Source organism: Pistacia vera, unplaced genomic scaffold (genome assembly GCF_008641045.1).
Source record: "Pistacia vera cultivar Batoury unplaced genomic scaffold, PisVer_v2 Contig40, whole genome shotgun sequence".
NCBI classification, from domain to species: Eukaryota; Viridiplantae; Streptophyta; class Magnoliopsida; order Sapindales; family Anacardiaceae; genus Pistacia; species Pistacia vera.
The window spans coordinates 934618-954416 of NW_022196224.1; the positions used below are offsets into that span (position 1 = coordinate 934618).

At 36.8% G+C, this 19799-nt stretch overlaps 1 protein-coding gene and 2 pseudogenes across 1 annotated transcript; all 3 read right to left on the bottom strand.

The window, feature by feature from the left end:
* Window positions 1–1467: 1467 nt before the first annotated feature.
* Window positions 1468–3771, bottom strand: LOC116141559 (annotated as a pseudogene).
* Window positions 3772–4876: 1105 nt separating this feature from the next.
* LOC116141560 (rust resistance kinase Lr10-like) lies at window positions 4877–9951 on the bottom strand. Its single transcript, XM_031427054.1, is given in 5 exon segments — window positions 4877–5631; window positions 5634–5826; window positions 6524–6707; window positions 7809–7955; window positions 9782–9951. Coding segments are annotated over 5 exon segments (1449 nt in total).
* Window positions 9952–15417: 5466 nt separating this feature from the next.
* LOC116141562 lies at window positions 15418–19783 on the bottom strand (annotated as a pseudogene).
* Between the last annotated feature and the right edge of the window lie 16 nt (window positions 19784–19799).

A 19799-nucleotide genomic window follows, 5' to 3' on the forward strand; every position in this document is an offset into this window, starting at 1 on the left:
AACTTTTAAAGAAAGAACTCTAGAGGCATCCCAAAGTTCTTTAGATATTATTTACAAATAACATTAAGGTAGCGTTTGGTTCAAGGAATGTTATATTCTTGAGGAATATTGTATTACTGGAAAGATAGATTACTAGGGAATCTTTAGAGAAATGTGTTTGGTCGGTTAGAATAAATTGATGAGTATGTTATAACAATATGTTTGGTTGGGAGGATAAATGAGTGGGTATGTTATGTAGATTACTAAATTGCCCTCATTTTAAAATAATAATATAATATTATTTTTATTATTATTTTATTCTATTATTTTTTAAATTATTTCTTTTAACCCCCCTATATTTGAAATTTTACCAAAACACCCCAACCATATACAACTTTAATTTGTAGCAAAGTCACCCCTACTCACCCCAAACCACCGCCGACAGCCACCACCACCACCGGAAGCCGCTGTAATGGCGCACGACCAGCCGGATCTGGCTGGTCGTACGCCGATCAGGCCTAATCTGGCTAGATCTGATCATGAATATGGTCGTTTCATGGCTAGATCTGGCCGTTAATATGGCCATTTCACGGCCAAAGATGTGGCCGTGGAACGGCCATAGATCGCCGTTTCATGGCCAAAGATCTGGCCTTTTCACGGTCAGATCTATGGTGTTTCACAACCACATCTTTGGCCGTGAAACGGCCAGATCTGGTCGTTTCCAGCCATGGATCACAAATCCATGGTCGAAAATGTCCTTATCGGCACACGACCGGCAAGATCCTGCCAGTCTTGTGCCGATATGACGACTTTCGCCGGTGGCAAGCAGTGGTGGCTAGCGACTGGCGGTGGTCTTGGATGATTAGGGATATTTTGTTAACTTTTAAACTTTTTTGTGGCGGGAGTGTTTTAGCTAAGTTCTTAAATGTAGGGGGTCTGAGCTAATTGTTATTTGGTAGACATATGAGGGCAAATGTGTCTGGAATGATAAAATATTAAGGGCAAAATAGGGTAAAAATTATGATTATCCCAGTAATCTAACATTAACACCCCTTGGGAAGGTAATCTGATTACCCCCAATATTACCAATAGTAACCACTATTTGCAATAAAATATTACTGTAATATTATATTACTTGACAACCAAACGAGGGAATCTTGAAAATTAAACAAAGATTACAGAATTTATCTTATTTCACCTCGAACCAAACGCACCCTAAAGACTTTCCATGCCAATGGTAAAACTATCAAATCCTTTACTCTAGTTTACATTCATTAGTATTGGCATGGAAGGTCTCTTTATTGGATTCCACTGAACTTAAATTAAAGTAGTACATAAAAGTTTGAGATAACTTGTATAATAATTAATCCCAAACTCAAAACACTCTGTTTAAGTTGTGCTATTACAAGGACAATGTATTTATTTATGCGTGGAAGCATTTGAAAGAAGTTCCTTAGTTATATAACAATTTAATTTCTCTATAAATGATTAATTTGCATCCATTTCATCATCTGAAGAAGCGAAGGCCTTTGGAGGAATCTCCAAGCTCTGCAAGTCACCTTCAAGCATTTGTAACACAAGTGGCATGGAAGGCCTCTCTGTTGGATTCCACTGAATGCACCAGAGTCCCACAATTGCAAGCTTCTTGGCAATTTCCTCATCTCCCTCTAACTCAATTTCTAAAGTAAGCTCTTTTCCTTGGCTCATTCTGTGTTATATCCAATTATCCACTCTGGAAAGTAAATTTAGCTTTCTTTGTCAATTGTAAGATCAATGTTCTTTCGGCATCCAACGATCTCTAGTAGCATCATTCTATAGCTAAAAACAGCGGACTTGTAAGAAACCTCGCCAAAGTGCCTGTGCCTGGAGAAAAGTTCTGGGGCAATGTACCCTGTAGTTCCTTGAGCAGTTGTCATTGACACAACACTTTGTTCTTTTGAGCATAACTTTGCTAGCCCAAAATCTGAAATCTTTGGCAGAAAATTATGGTCAAGTAATATATTGTGAGGCTTGATGTCAAAGTGAAGGATCCTCTGGTTGCATCCTTGGTCCAAGTACTCTATTCCCTGTGCAACACCAATGGCAATGTCTTGCAAGTTTTCCTAACTCAATGGACACTAAATTGACTTGTTTACATCTAAGAATATAAACTTCTCAAGTGATCCGTTAGGCATGAACTCGTAGATAAGAGCACGTCGTGTTCCTTCTGAATAAAATCCCAATAAACGAACAATGTTAAAATGGTGAATCCTACCTATAATAGCCACTTCATTGAAAAATTCTTCACCGTTTCCTTTTGAATGTTCTAACATCTTAATAGCAACCGGAATTCCATTGGAGAGTTTTCCTCTAAAGACACTTCCATAACCTCCTTGACCAAGTCTATGCCTAAATTTAACAGTTATTTTCTTAAGGTCACTGTAAGTATATATGGTTGGATTGAGGGTCCTGTAGTCTTCGAGGAACTTCTCTATTTTCAATTGAGTTTCTTTTTCATTTTCAGATTTCCTGGATTTGTAAACGAGAAGTGTTACCAATGCAAAGAAGACAATGCCTCCAATACTTGTGGCTGTAGGCACTGCAATGTTAACTACACGACCATGACCACGATAATCTGCATGTCAAAAGAGAAATTCTTAACTTGGTCGAGTAATAAGATTAATTAGATAACATTCTAAATTGCAAGCTAGAATGTTATCTAAAATGTTTAAAATACAGCTAGAAGATGAACAGGACATTCTTCAAAATGTTCAGAAAAGAAAGGAAAATGTGAAAATTGGTTTTGAAATAAAATTATTGAAAGTTATTCACACCAAGCAACTGAAAGGAACTAATTTTAAATATGAAGTGGATTTGGAAAGGTAATATTGTAGTTCTGTCTCTATTGCAAGGCCTCCTTGCTCTGTTTTTTATTTTTTATTTTATTTTTGCCTGCGTAAAACAACTTGGTGGAAGAAGTGCATCCCACCGTTCAAGTTTCAACCTTCACTGACAACAAATCAGGAGCCGAAAATGCTTTATAACTTATCACTAAGGTGCAACAATCAAGAGGGGAAACATGCGGTAAATAAAAGTTCATTAAAATCATAGAGACATCTTATTAATTAGATGAAAATATCATATCATAAATTTACTAGTTCAATTATGTAGGCACTTCAAAATTAGTAATGAATTAACTATAATTCAACTCTATTCTATTAAAATATAAATCAAGTAATGGTACTCTTACCAAGATATTCATCTGTTTATGTATCTTGAAGTTCAATTTTTATGTTATAAAAAGAAAATTTTGAACAAACTTATACCCAGTCAACGTAATAGAAACCACAAACGAATCAAAGATTTTTCTTGAAATTTCATACTGTACTTTCAGAAAGCTAAATGGTAACTTACGTTTGTTCTTGATACAGATTGTTGAATTACTTGTAGTGTCGAAGCCACAATAGTTCCCAGATTTTTCGCAGTCCCAGCACCCATCAAGGGCTTCCCAAACTATGAATATGTTTTCAATTGGAATATCTCGATCCAAATAATTCGAAGTGTTAACAGTTTTATACCTACTGCAAACTGGGGCATCGAGACGTATTCATATGTCATGTCAGGCATTGCATAAATAAAATTTCGCTCATCACTGATGCAATCAAACGGTCCTATTTCAGGATTTGTCCATGTAATCTTCACAGTGCAATTCAACATCTGAAAGGTGAAATCATTTCCGAGGGAGAATCTGGAGTTTGTGAAGTTAAGAGAGAGAAGACTTTGTATTGGGCATGTGGTGTCATTCATATCCATAATGGTAATCCATCCGTACAGATAAGAAATGTCTTTCACATAGTAACCGCTTGAGAAAGGAAGATGCAACATAGTCTTGCCATTTGAACATGACATTTCAAACCCTTCAAGGCCACAAGAGACTGGTTGAGTCTTGAGCCTAAAGGGAAATCTGATTTTTGGGCCATTTTCGCTGCAATTTGTTGGCTGACAGAACCCATATATATTTTGATCATTGTCTATAACTGATGTATTTTTGGCTATCGATGAGTAAGGTAAGAGAAGGAAGAGGATAATAAACGACACAAGAAACATGAAGAAAAACAGAGAGAAAAACCAAAAAGGAACAGAGACAGTCTTGAGTTTAAAATTCTTTTAGACACCAGCTACAAACTAAGAGTGGCTCTTTTGGAATGTGGCTTTATTCGTCGACCCCGTATGTGAAAGACTGGGAAATTTGACCTTAGCTCCTAGCTGTTAGTTTTTGTCATTAAAATTAATTGATGGTAAGATATTATTGATATTTCCATCTTTTTAAAATTAAAAGTACTTTTTCTTTCATTTTCCCCTTATTCCTCCTTTTTCTTCTACCTACCATTTGTGATATAATATAATTGGATCTCACCTCTGGTGCCTAAATGAAGCCAGATCTAATCTCGGTGACCGCAACCGCATCGCAGACTGAAATGGCCTTGCACGGCTTCTATGAGGCCAATCCTGACCTGAAGTTTGTTTAGTTAAAAAAAAGATGTTGATAAGTTTTTAATTTGTTAGTGTAAATTTGATGGATTTGGGGTAATCAATCGAATATCATTAGTACTATCGATAACCCAGATGTCATATATACTCTAGATAATTTTCCCCCTAGATCAATCATTTTTGAAAAAATTATTGGTTATCAAAGACTATAAATGGATAGCCAACCAAAACATTTTGATCATTTTATAGATCGTAAACAATTACTTAAAAATTCACAAAAATACAATTGATTATTGTTGATATTCACTAATGTACAACTAAATTTGGCACATAGAAACTAATACAAGAAAAGTACATACGAACATGACCATATTATAGACATACGGAGGTTTTATTTTACTTTTACACATTTCATTGCAACAACTAATTATGCAACAGTATTTTTGTCTGAGCATTCTTCCATTGATTCCGACACTAGCAACTCGGTTGAAGAGTCTGAATAAATCTCTTGTATAGAGATATGCTCAGAAGAAGAAAAGAAAGGCTTAGGAGGCATTTGCAAGTCATCAATGCTCCCTTCTAACATTTCAATAACTTTTGTAATTGAGGGACGATTTGAAGGCTTCACTTGTATGCACCATAACCCAATTAAACACATTTTTCTTGCAATCACAATTTCATTTTCAGTGACATCTTTAATCTCCAAATCCCCACCAATAATTATTTGTTCATATACCCAAGATGGGAAGTATGCTTTGCTTGAACGATCTGCCTTCATATCAGAATTTCTTTTACCTCCAACCATTTCCAACAACAACATTCCGAAGCTATATACATCTGACTTGCAAGAAACTGTTCCAAAATTCCTAGAAATCAATTCAGGAGCTATGTATCCTATTGTTCCTCTTGTAGCACTAACAGACACAAAATCATTTTCCTTCGGATAAAATTTTGCAAGTCTGAAATCAGAGACCTTTGGAATGAAATTTTGGTCTAGCAAGATATTGTGTGGCTTAATGTCAAAATGAAGAATACAAACATCACATCTCCCATGCAGATATTGGATCCCACGAGCAGTTGCAAGAGCAATTTCATATAGTTTGTCCCAACTAAATGATGGAGATTTGCCTTCCTTGGAAAATATATGCTTGTCAATAGATCCATTTGGCATATACTCATACCAAGAGCACGTTTAGATCCTTCCGAACAAAATCCAACTAATTGTACTATATTGACATGGTGAATTCTACTGATTGTAGAGACTTCATTGATGAATTCTTCTGCACTAAACTTGGAATTTTCTAGAACTTTAACGGCAATTAAAGAACCACTATGAAGTATTCCTTTGTAAACTGATCCAAATGTTAATGCACGATTTCAGAACGCAACACACTAATTTCCCTCTTGAATCCCTTCCAACTCCATAACGATATGCCTCATCGATGGCTCCTCTCACTAAGATCAACACATTGCAATGCAACTCTATCATCTCTTTTGCAGTGTCCACTGTTTGGTTTCCTATTGTCTTATCCACATAGTCCCCGACATCACTGCTTCATTTGTAGGTTTTTTCAGGGTTCTAAAGCTAGAGAAAGAAGGTTATTTGTGCATGAGAGAGAGCTAAACAGAGAGAAAGAACTGATACAAAAACAGTCTGCGTTTTTCATTCAAAACAAGAAATATATGAACCTAATACATCACTGTTACAACTACTTTTCAGTATAAAATCTTAAATATACTACAATTGTGAGCCACTCTTAACAAACACAAAATTCACTGAGATTTTGTGGCTTAATCACCGGCTGTCTTCACCTAAAACATCATTCAATAACTTCCAAAAAAAAGGATGGGAACTGCACATGACAGACAGCCCTTTTAATTCAAAACATGGCGCCAAACTTCAAACCAACCATGCAAAATGATTTCCAGCAAAATATCATTTACTTCAACACTCCTCCTTGATATTTTTGCTGAAACTCCAAGTCTGAATCTTAATGCTTCAAACTTGGATCTGCCTAAAGGTTTGGTCATTATGTCAGCCACTTGCTCCTCCCCCTACAATGATCAGATTTACTTCACCATCTTGCTCTGCCTCTCTCACTGCATGATATTTGATTCTGATATGCTTTGTGCGACCATGGAGTACTGGATTCTTGGACATAGCAATTGCTGATTGGTTGTCACAGTGCAACACATTTCCTTGAGTCTGTTCCAGCTTAAGTCTTTCAAGATCTTTCTCAGCCAAACCAACTGGTTGACTGCAGCAGCAGTAGCTACATATTCAGCTTTAGCAGTGGATTGTGCTACCCCTCTTGCTTTTTTGAATTCCAGCTATGGCACCTGCATTCACAAAGAAAACATATCCAGAGGTGCTTTTCATGTCATCAGGAGCACCCCAATCACTGTCAGTGAAACCATGCCAAACTAAAATTTTCAGCTTCCTTAACCATATTCCCAGTCTGGACATCCTCTAATGTATCTGAGGACTCTTTTTGCTGCTTGCAAATGCAGCTCACTTGGTTATTCATGAACCTATAGAGTAACTTGCTGAAAATAATGTCTGGCCTTGTTGCAGTCAAGTACAACAGACCCAACTATGCTTCTGTACTTAGTTTCATTAACCTTAGCAGCACCATCATTTTTACACAGCTTCACATTTTGCAGCAGAGGTGTGTTGACAGGTTTGCAGTTCTCTATTGCAAATTTTTGAGAAGTTCATTAGCATACCTCTCTTGGGAGATAAATATGCCATAGGGGAGCCACACTTCCATTCCCAAGAAGAACTCATCTCCCCTAAGTCGGTCATCTCAAATTCCTTGTGCAATCCTTCTTGAAATCCAGCAGCCTAGTGGAGTTAGGACCTGTCACCAGCAGATTCAACATAAGGATACAAATATCCTTTCATAATCAACCTCTCTAACTATAAGGTATGCTCATTAGGACTTCTTTCAAACCCAACTCATTAGGAATTCTTAATTCTGCTGTACTAGGCCCTAGGGCCTGTTTTAATCCATAAAGAGCCTTCCTAAGAAGGTACAACCATATCCTCCTGTCCTTCAACCGTATACCCTTTAGGTTGCTCCACAAAGATCTCTTCATCAAGCCACCCATTCAGAAAGCAGATTTCACATCCATTTGGAAGATTTTCCACTTAAAATGGGCTGCAATTGCAAGAAGGATTCTGATGGTGTCAAGCCTTGCAACTGGTGCAAAAGTGTTAGTAAAGTCCACCCCAAACTGCTGTGCAAACCCTTCACTACAAGCCTTGCTTTGTGTCTGTTAATTGAACCATCAAGATTCAATTTTTTTATATAAATCCATTTCACCTGGATAATCTTTCTTTCGGCAGGTCTGGTTACCAGTTCCCAGGTTGCTTCTTCTTATTGTCAAGTTCTTCATCCATTGCTGCCTTCCACTCTTTAACTTTGGCTGCTTCAGCATAACATGTTGGTTCCATCAAGGCCAAGTTACATCTGTCATAAATTTCAGCCAAAGGTCTAGTTCCCCTAATGAGAATCAGCTTCAGAATCAGAGCTGAAATCTGGAGTATCCTGAGTAGCTATTAAGTCTCCTCCTTGTTCTTGCATATTACTCCTTTCAATCTCATTTCTGTCCTAGTTCTCATAGCCCTTCTTCATCTACTTTTACATCACGGTTAACCAGAATTTTTTGGTCTTAGGATTGTAATCCTATATGCTTTGAATAAGCTGCTATAACCACAAAAATTCCAGTTTCAGCCTTCTCATCCAACTTACTCCTCTTGTTGGCTGGAATGTGAGCATAAAAATGCTTCCAAACACTTTGAGGTGGTTGATGCTTGGCTTTACTCCATACCAAGCCTCAAATGGTGTTTTGTATCAAGGCTTTGGTTGGCAGCTTGTTGAGAAGGTAAACTGCTATATTTACAGCTTCAGCCTAGAAAACTTTCGGAAGTCTCTTTTCAAACAGCATGTACCTTACCATTTCCATTACAGTTCTGTTCTTTCTTTCACTCACACCATTTTGCTGTGGTGTGTAAGAGAGCTCAGTTGGTGCTTATTCCAGACCCTACACACAGTTCTTGAAATTGATTTGAGGTATACTCTGAACCATTGTCACTCCGGATGGTTTTCAAACTCAAACCAGTTTCATTTCCACCATTTGCTTAAACCCCTTAAACATTGCAGCCACCTCACCTTTTGTTTCAGGAAGTAGACCCACACACAGCCTGGTGAAATCGTCTATAAACAGCAGAAAATACCTGCTGCCTTTAGAGAGGACACTGCATTGGACCACACACATCTGTGTGTATAAGCTTAAGCTTTCAGCAGCTCTCCAGGATTGTTTTGCTGGAAATGGTTGCCTACTGATTTTTCCCAGTTGGCTAACTTGACGTACCCCTTCCTTCTCCTCATTTCGGGCATACACTGAACAAGTTCTCTCCTCCTCATTTCCTTAAGACCTGAATAATGATAATGCCCAAGTATTTTGTGCCAGTTTCAGTTTCAACACATTTTGCAGACAAGGATGCAAGGCTGAGTTTTCCATTCAATTGGAAAACTTTTTCCTAGCATTTCACATTCATCAATTCATTCCCTAAGTTGTCACTACATGCAAGACATATTTGAAAATGTAGGAGTAGTTCTTTTCTAGCATTTGACCTACACTAGCCCATGCTTTGGTTGATTTCGGGTACACTAAAAACATTTTAATATATTGGTGCTCAATGTAGTTGGGACAGCAACCTTACCTCTTCCTTTGACTTCCACAAATTCTCCATTGCCAATCTTGACTTTGGAGTGAAAGAGTCTATAATGCTCACAAAACTTGACAGATTTGGAGTCATGTGGTTTGTGCAACCACTATCAATCAGCCATACATCATCACATATGTTGTGTTTGTGCATGAAGCCATGAAGAGTTGTTCTGCTTCTGGATTTGGTTGCTGGACCTCCACCACTGCAGCCTGCTGCTCCTGCTGATTTCCTTTCCTTTTACACACTTTTTCTATGTGTCATACTGCTTGCATGACCTGCATTGTATGCCAGGTCTGAACCAACACTTATATTCTGGATGGTTCTTCTTTTTGCAGTGCACACATGGAGGAAATGATCTTTGTCCACCACGTTTCCCTCCTTGATTGTAGCTCTTCTCTTTTCCTTTCTTTTCACCACTATATTTCTTGTCTTCTTTTCTTGTACTCTTCCTTTTTGACCTACATACATGGCTGTCTCAGTTGAGTCTTCTTGCCTCAGCTACCTTCTTTGTTCCTGGCTTGAAGTGAATGAACCAGCTCAGCCAAGCTGATTCGGGAGATCTTTGGAGTCCTCTAAGGACAAAATTTTTGCTTCAACCTCTCAGGTAAGCTGACCAGGACCTTCTCCACCACTCTCTGATCGGTTAGTTCTTCCCCTAGCAGCTTGATTTTGTTCACCACAGCCATGAGTCTGTCCACATATTCTTGACAGATTCTGTCTCCTGCATCTTGTACTTCAAATTCTCTTCTCAAGTTTAGAACCTGCATATTTCTGTTTGGTTACTCCCTCCAAACTCCTCCTTGAGAGTGTCCCAGGCTTGTTTAGGTGTCTCACATGCCATGATCCTGGGAAGACCTGATCTGTCATGGCTGAATGTATACAAGATAAGCTTTTGGAGCTTTGGCTGCTTCTTCTTCATGAGCTCTTACCTGGTTCAGCGTTGGGTTGGGTCCAAGATGGGGAACTTGCTTCTCCTCTTCCACATATTGCCACAAGCCATGGCCCTTCAGATTGTTTTCATCTTGCAGCCCAAACATGTACTGGTCACCGTTGAAAACTGGAGTAGAAATTGGAGCAGAACTAGATGCCATGGAGAAGCTTTTTTAAGTTAGTATTCTGGTCCTGAAAGATCAAAGAAGCTCTGATACCAATTGTAGTTTTTCAGGGTTCTAAAGCTAAGAGAAAGAAGGTTATTTATGCATGAGAGAGAGCTAAACAGAAGAGAAAAGAAAAGAAAAAGAAGAAAGAAAAGAAAAATAAAGAAAAAAAAAAAAAAATTTTATAGATTTGCATGTTTTAATCAAACAAAACGAAAAACAAAAAAAAGCGAAAAGAGAAGAGTCAAGAAGAAAGTAATTGAAAAGAACTATCACAAAAATAGTTGCGTTTTCAATTAAATTCAGAGACATTTATGAACTCTATATATCACTGGAAACTACTTTTCAGTATAATAATCTTAAATATACTACAATTTGAACCACTCTTAACAAACACAAAATAATGAGATTTTGTGGCTAATCCCGGCTGTCTTCACCAAAAACATCATTCAAATAACTTCCAAAAAAAAGGATGGGAAATGCACATGACAGACAGGCACTTTTAATTCAAAAACCTGGCGCCAAACTTTCAAACCAACCATGCAAAATGATTCCAGCAAAATACATTTACTTCAACACATTTAGCCTTCAAAAAAAATTGATTTTGTCAAAAGTAGAATAGCTTTCGCATCTCTCAAAATAACACTGATGGCGATAAGGATAAGAGAGAAAGCCATCTTTTCTGACTTTAAATTGAGACTTCCCATGTACCTGCAATACTAAGTTTTGGTCTGCATTTGACTGATTTCTGCCATTTGCTTCATGTCCACTGATCAAACAGTAAGAAGACCCCGAAACTATACACACCACTTCCTGCTGAAAAGTGATTTGATCGATTCAACCTTTTGAAAAAAACCAAAATGACAAGTCTAAGCTAAATCCTGTCAATCATGGAAACTAATACAAAAAGAATAACATACTGAAATGTTCATGCAATTTGGCTTGAAAGAATGCACAGTGAAGATGTGGGGACTTGAAGCGGGGATAATATCCTTGCAAATTTATAAAGTAAAACATAACAGTTTCCTTCTTATACCCGTTTTTTAGGTGAAAGCATGCTTCAAGTAGTCAAGTTTTGTTTCCGCATATATACAAAATAAATAAATGGCTATACTAAGCAATATTTTCGGCAACAACATTACGGTAAACCTGGAAATAGGTATACATTAAGGACGGATAAATAAAGCACGACTTCTGTGAAAGTTTATGTTTCCTAAAAATCCAAAAGTTATTTTGTGATGATGTGGCTTCTTTTTTGCCAAGGTGGAAGTCAGTTTTTTCTGTTTAGTCAAACACTCCTGCGACGTCGTTTTTGGCCAACCTAATGATCACTTATTAATTAGTCTTCACACTTTTTGCGTAGACTCCTCTCTCTCTCCTCTTTTCTGTTTGGTTCGACGCTCTAACCTTGAGAAATGTTCTAGAATTGATCTTACAATCTTTCTGTTATGGAGAACAAGGATAGATGGATGAGATCCAAGAGTGAGCATGCGTAATTAACTCATGCTGGTCCAGAAGGAAGGGGTAGATTTCGGATTGAGAAATCTAGGGTTTTACGATTGGTGGTTCCTTCCTTGTTTGTATTCTCTTATGTTCTGATAATACTCTTCTTGTACCTATTGATTGATAATGAAATCCCCTATTGTGAGCCTTGGAGAGTGGATGTGCTGCAAAGCCGAACCACTATAATTTTGCTGTGTCTTGTTCTATACTTGTTTCTATTTATCTGTCATGAGTTTGATTGTTTATTAGAGACTAAGTTTTCACCACTGATTTAGGTTTCATAATAGAATCTTAACATATTTCCTATATCTTTAAGAAATCAAGAACACTCAATTGTTCAAATTTAATACAAGAGAAGAATGAGTCTTATTATAGATGGAGGTGTTTGAAAAAGTAGTTCACTTCAATTAAGTCTTTGTATATCAATTTGAGTCCATTTCAACTTTTAAAAGAAAGAACTCTGAGCATCCCAAAGTTCTTTAGATATTATTTACAAATAAAATTAAGGTAGCGTTTGGTTCAAGGAATGTTATTCTTGAGGAATATTGTATTACTGGAAAGATAGATTATAGGGAATCTTTAGAGAAATGGTTGTCGGTTAGAATAAATTGATGAGTATGTTATAACAATATGTGGTTGGGAGGATAAATGAGTGGGTATGTTATGTAGATTACTAAATTGCCATTTTAAAATAATAATATATATTATTTTTATTATTATTTATTCTATTATTTTTAAATTATTTCTTTTAACCCCCCCCCATATATTGAAATTTACCAAACACCCCAACCATATACAACTTTAATTTGTAGCAAAGTCACCCTAATCACCCAAACCACCGCCGACAGCCACCACCACCACACGGAAGCCGCTGTAATGGCGCACGACCAGCCGGATCTGGCTGGTCGTACGCCGATCGCTAATCTGGCTAGATCTGATCATGAATATGGTCGTTTCAGGCTAGATTGGCCGTTAATATGGCCATTTCACGGCCAAAGATTGGCCGTGGAACGGCCATAGATCGCCGTTTCATGGCCAAAGATCTGGCCTTTTCACGGTCAGATCTATGGTGTTTCACAACCACATCTTTGGCCGTGAAACGGCCAGATCTGGTGTTTCCAGCCATGGATCACAAATCCATGGTCGAAAATGTCCTATCGGCACACGACCGGCAAGATCCTGCCAGTCTTGTGCCGATATGACGACTTTCGCCGGTGGCAAGCAGTGGTGGCTAGCGACTGGCGGTGGTCTTGGATGATTAGGGATATTTTGTTAACTTTTAAACTTTTGTGGCGGGAGTGTTTTAGCAGTTCTTAAATGTAGGGGGTCTGAGCTAATGTTATTTGGTAGACATATGAGGGCAAATGTGTCTGGAATGATAAAATATTAAGGGCAAATAGGGTAAAAATTATGATTATCCCAGTAATCTAACATTAACACCCCTTGGGAAGGTAATCTGATTACCCCAATATTACCAATAGTAACCACTATTTGCAATAAAATATTACTGTATATTATATTACTTGACAACCAAACGAGGGATCTTGAAAATTAAACAAAGATTACAGAATTATCTTATTTCACCTCGAACAAACGCACCTAAAGACTTTCCATGCCAATGGTAAAACTATCAAATCTTTATCTGTTTACATCATTAGTATTGGCATGGAAGTCTCTTTATTGGATTCCACTGAACTTAAATTAAAGTAGTACATAAAAGTTTGAGATAACTTGTATAATAATTAATCCCAAACTCAAAACACTCTGTTTAAGTTGTGCTATTACAAGGACAATGTATTTTATTATGCGTGGAAGCATTTGAAAGAAGTTCCTTAGTTATATAACAATTTAATTCTCTATAAATGATTAATTTGCATCCATTTCATCATCTGAAGAAGCGAAGGCCTTGGAGGAATCTCCAAGCTCTGCAAGTCACCTTCAGCATTTGTAACACAAGTGGCATGGAAGGCCTCTCTGTTGGATTCCACTGAATGCACCAGAGTCCCACAATTGCAAGCTTCTTGGCAATTCTCATCTCCCTCTAACTCAATTTCTAAAGTAAGCTCTTTTCCTTGGCTCATTCTGTGTTATATCAATTATCCACTCTGGAAAGTAAATTTAGCTTTCTTTGTCAATTGAAGACAATGTTCTTTCGGCACAACGATCTCTAGTAGCATCATTCTATAGCTAAACAGCGGACTTAAGAAACCTCGCCAAGTGCCTGTGCCTGGAGAAAAGTTCTGGGCAATGACCCTGTAGTTCCTTGAGCAGTTGTCATTGACACAACACTTTGTTCTTTGAGCATAACTTTGCTAGCCCAAAATCTGAATCTTTGGCAGAAAATATGGTCAAGTAATTATTGTGAGGCTTGATGTCAAAGTGAAGGATCCTCTGGTTGCATCCTTGGTCCAAGTACTCTATTCCTGTGCAACACCAATGGCAATGTCTTGCAAGTTTTCCTAACTCAATGGACACTAAATTGACTTGTTTACATCTAAGATATAAACTTCTCAAGTGATCCGTTAGGCATGAACTCGTAGATAAGAGCACGTCGTGTTCCTTCTGAATAAAATCCCAATAAACGAACAATGTTAAAATGGTGAATCCTACCTATAATAGCCACTTCATTGAAAAATTCTTCACCGTTTCCTTTGAATGTTCACATCTTAATAGCAACCGGAATTCCATTGGAGAGTTTCCTCTAAGACACTTCCATAACCTCCTTGACAAGTCTATGCCTAAATTTAACAGTTATTTTCTTAAGGTCACTGTAAGTTATATGGTGGTTGGAGGGTCCTGTAGTTTGGAACTTCTCTATTTTCAATTGAGTTTCTTTTTCATTTTCAGATTTCCTGGATTTGTAAACGAGAAGTTTACCAATGCAAAGAAGACAATGCCTCCATACTTGTGGCTGTAGCACTGCAATGTTAACTACACGACCATGACCGATAATCTGCATGTCAAAAGAGAAATTCTTAACTTGGTCGAGTAATAAGATTAATTAGATAACATTCTAAATTGCAAGCTAGAATGTTATCTAAAATGTTTTAATACAGCTAGAAGATGAACAGGACATCTCAAAATGTTCAGAAAAGAAAGGAAAATGTGAAAATTGGTTTTGAAATAAAATTATTGAAAGTTATTCACACCAAGCAACTGAAAGGAACTAATTTTAAATATGAAGTGGATTTGGAAAGGTAATATTGTAGTTCTGTCTCTATTGCAAGGCCTCCTTGCTTGTTTTTTATTTTTATTTTATTTTTGCTGGTAAAACAACTTGGTGGAAGAAGTGCATCCCACCGTTCAAGTTCAACCTTCACTGACAACAAATCAGCAACCGAAAATGCTTTATAACTTATCACTAAGGTGCAACAATCAAGAGGGGAAACATGCGGAAATAAAAGTTCATTAAAATCATAGAGACATCTTATAATTAGATGAAATATACATATCATAAATTTACTAGTTCAATATGTAGGCACTTCAAAATTAGTAATGAATTAACTATAATTCAACTCTATTCTATTAAAATATAAATCAAGTAATGGTACCTTCAAGATATTCATCGTTTATGTATCTTGAAGTTCAATTTTTTATGTTATAAAAGAAAATTTTGAACAAACTTATACCCAGTCAACGTAATAGAAACCACAAACGAATCAAAGGATTTAGCAACTCGGTTGAAGAGTCTGAATAAATCTCTTGTATAGAGATATGCTCAGAAGAAGAAAAGAAAGGCTTAGGAGGCATTTGCAAGTCATCAATGCTCCCTTCTAACATTTCAATAACTTTTGTAATTGAGGGACGATCTGAAGGCTTCACTTGTATGCACCATAACCCAATTAAACACATTTTTCTTGCAATCACAATTTCATTTTCAGTAACATCTTCAATCTGCAAATCCCCACCAATAATTATTTGTTCATATACCCAAGATGGGAAGTATGCTTTGCTTGAACGATCTGCCTTCACATCAGAATTTCTTCTACCTCCAACCATTTCCAACAACAGCATTCCAAAGCTATATACATCTGACTTGCAAGAAATTGTTCCAAAATTCCTAAAAATCAATTCAGGAGCTATGTATCCTATTGCTCCTCTTGTAGCACTAACAGACACAAAATCATTTTCCTTTGGATAAAATTTTGCAAGTCTGAAATCAGAGACTTTTGGAATGAAATTTTGGTCTAGCAAGATATTGTGTGGCTTAATGTCAAAATGAAGAATGCACACATCACATCCCCATGCAAATACTTGATCCCACGAGCAGTTGCAAAGGCAATTTCATATAGTTTGTCCCAACTAAATGATAGAGATCTGCCTGCCTTGGAAAATATATGCTTATCAAGAGATCCATTTGGCATATACTCATATAAAAGAGCACATTTAGATCCTTCTGAACAGAATCCAACTAAATGTACCACATTGATATGGTGAATTCTACCGATTGTAGAGACTTCATTGATGAATTCTTCTGCACTGAACTTGGAATTTTCTAGAATTTTAACGGCAATTAAAGAACCACTATGAAGTATTCCTTTGTAAACTGATCCAAAGCTTCATTGATGAAGTTTTTCTTTAAAATTGTTTGTCACGGCCATGAGCTCTGGGTAAGTGTACCTTTTAGGCATCCAGGATTGCTGATTGTGCAGAAATTTCTCCACAGTATCAACCTTCTTCCTTCTTGTTCTATATTTGAAGATGAGGTACACAACTAAAACTATTGGAGCAGCAATAAATCTGCAAATAAGAACCACTGCAAACCCAACAGCAAAGTAACGAGAGTCAACTGAGGTATTTAATCATAGTCAGTGCAATACAAACAGGAATTAATTGCAGCCTGGGAATTATACCGAGCGGAAGCTGTCCAAGGAGGAATCCCATATTCACATACCAATCCATGAAATGATTTAGCGAAACCACCACCTGCATAAACCCACAAAGACATAAAAAATTAAGCCTTATGAAGCTATGTTATCCAGTAACTCAAGGCAATATTAAGAACAGGAGTTCCAGTTGGGAAATTATACGCAACGACAGGATGGATCCAACGAATGATCATATGTGTTTTTCCGCAAGTATTCAATGACACGATCTGCATTAGCACCAAAAAAAAAAAAAAAAAAAAAAAAAAAAAAAAAAAAACAAAAAAAAAAAAAAAAAAAACAGAGTTTAAGAGTTACAAAGACATAACAGACCGAAGACGCATGGACCCAAAGTGACAATAGAATACAACAAAGTCATCACACAATTTATCAATACATACGTAGAAAGATAAACTTACTAAGTGCAGTTTCAGATTTTATGCAATCAAGTGAATATACTCTTGTCCCTGCCCTAACAGAACAGATACCACAGGGGCAAGACAATCCCTGCACTCAAGGTACCATGTAAGATTGAAACCTGACTGTAGAGATTTGCGGATGGTTTCATAATGATTTGTGTTATTACCAAACAGCTCATATGGCCTATAGTATATAGGAGTCACTGCATTTAACGAGCAAAACTGATGCTGATACTCTAGATAATAAATTGTAACATAAGAATGAGACTGATTTTCACTCATGCAAGGAATTCTTGTGAAACGCGGATCATTAATCTTCTGAGAGCACCAGAAAAATGTGGCATAACTGTAGATCCGTATGGAAGGCGGCAGGTTCCACTGGCTAAGTTAACATCAACAACGCTGATTGTGTTTTCTTTATGTGAAATTCCCTTCACATAGTACTTTCCCGAATGAAATTCTAGGATGGTTTTGTTGCTTTGGCGTGAAAGTTCGAAGTCAGAATGACCACATACTGCTGGATCGCCCTTAAAGCGAAAAGGGTATCTTATGTTATTGATGTCTCCACATGAAGAAGAACATTCTTGTTGAAGTTTTCTTGCTTGTATTTCTGTGATGAACAGGAAGATCAACACAGAAACAAGAAAATTTGAAAACGTTAATAATGATCCTTCCCTTCTCATGGTTCTCTCTTCCCCAATGATACTATGAATTTGCATATCTTCCAATACGGTCATGTATTAGTATACTTAACTAATTACCCATATGTGGGTCATGCAAATGGTCTTTCATGTTCATTGACTTGAAATGATATCCAGATCACAAAGTACATGTCTCCAACTAGTGGCTTAAACTTCAAATTTCCAAGTCAACATGCCGGGAAGTAGACTTGGTTTTGACAGGATTGGGAGAAACAGAGTGCACAGAGTCTTTATAATGCATGGAAGTTGCTGCTGTTCCTAGTCAAATTGTGTTAGGTTAACGTAAACAAAAGGTCAGTCAAGATGCCTTATGAAACGCGATATGGCCCAGAAAGGTTGAAACTACTTCTCAAGATATAATATTTTTTTTGGGATATAGGGCATTCCTTACTAATTCCTTAAAAGTTGATTAATTTCTCCGTAGTTTTTCCGAAGAGACAAAAATTCCAAAGAGACAAAACAAATCAAAAGGTCACATTATGAGAGCTGAATATTTTTGGGCTTAGAGAAACTCTTATATGGCTGGGATGGGTAAGATTTCATGTTCAAATGCAATTTCTTGACAATTTCTTAAACCAAATCAATCAGGCAAGTAGGTGGTCCATGGAAACGCTTGATATAGGATATATAGCAAGAGGAAATATAATTAAGCTTGATGAAATCAAACTTCCTTTTGATAAAAGTACGAAGACTTTAATTCAACTCTCATTGTCAATAGCTAATTTTTTAGTAATAAAGAAACTTAATCTGTTCAAAGTTCAACAAAAAACATTTAGGGAAAAAAAAGATTGATTAAAGCTTTTTACGCTTGACTCTTCCAAGTCTATTCGATGTGTAGGACATGGTTCAGTTTATAATAAGATTTGGAGAAAATTCAGGGAGCCCATTCTGTTAGACAATGGAAACATAAACTCTAACGCTAGCTATCGAATATAATAATAACAAGTAGTAAAGCATAAATAAATAGCCAAAATTAAATGCAAAAATAAAGAATACCAGGAATTAACGAGGTTCGGTATTAAAACCTACGTCCTTGGGCGCTACAAAAGAAAACTCCACTATCTCCAAAAAACATTACAAACTTTTGGGCAATACAACAAATACCCAAAACAAAGGGGAGATACAACAAAACTTACAAACTAAAGGGTCCTTAAAGAAAGAACACTAAACAAAAGAAGTATAATGGAATTACAACTTGGGATATAATTAACATTGATTTAGGTCCTTATATAGGCCCCAAAAGTTTCCCACTTTTCATTCCTTTTCAATGAGGGACAAACTAACTCATTTTGGCCTATTACATATAAGTCCCTAAACCTTTCTCCATTATCACTTCTACCCAATGTGATTTTGCTAAAAGCCATTTTTTAACAAATCTCCACCTTGGCAAATTAGCAAATCTTCAAAGTTTTGTATTCTTTTGCCAAATTTTGCAACACCTTCAAATGTGCCAAAAAACACAATCAAGCTCGCAGGATGTTGATCAAGTTCAAACAATAAATGAACTTGACCCTTGTCACTACTGAAGTCAACACGTCTATAGGATTATCTTCTGTGCCAATCTTCTGGAAAATCATTTTCCCATTTTCAATATAATCCTACACAAAAACTAAACCAATATCTATAGTACATAAAATATACTGTAGAAACCATTTCACAACTTGCAAATGTCCTTTACCAGGATCATGTATATGCCTGCTCACCATACTAACTACTTGTGAAATATCAGGCCCATCATACATTGATCAAATCGCTTGTACCACTGTCTTGGTGACTGCTTCAAACTATATAGCGATTTCTTTAATCTGCAAACCCAATTTTTCTTTCCAGCAACCCTATAATCATCTGGCTGAGTCTTGTAGATTTCCTCTTCCAAACTACCATGTGAAAATACGATTTTCACATCCAATTGAACTAATTCAAAATCAAATTGTGCCACCAAGGTTAGCAAAATTAGAATGGAAGAATATTTTACCACAGGAGAAAACACCTCACTGTAATCAAATCCTTCCATTTGAGCGTATCCCTTT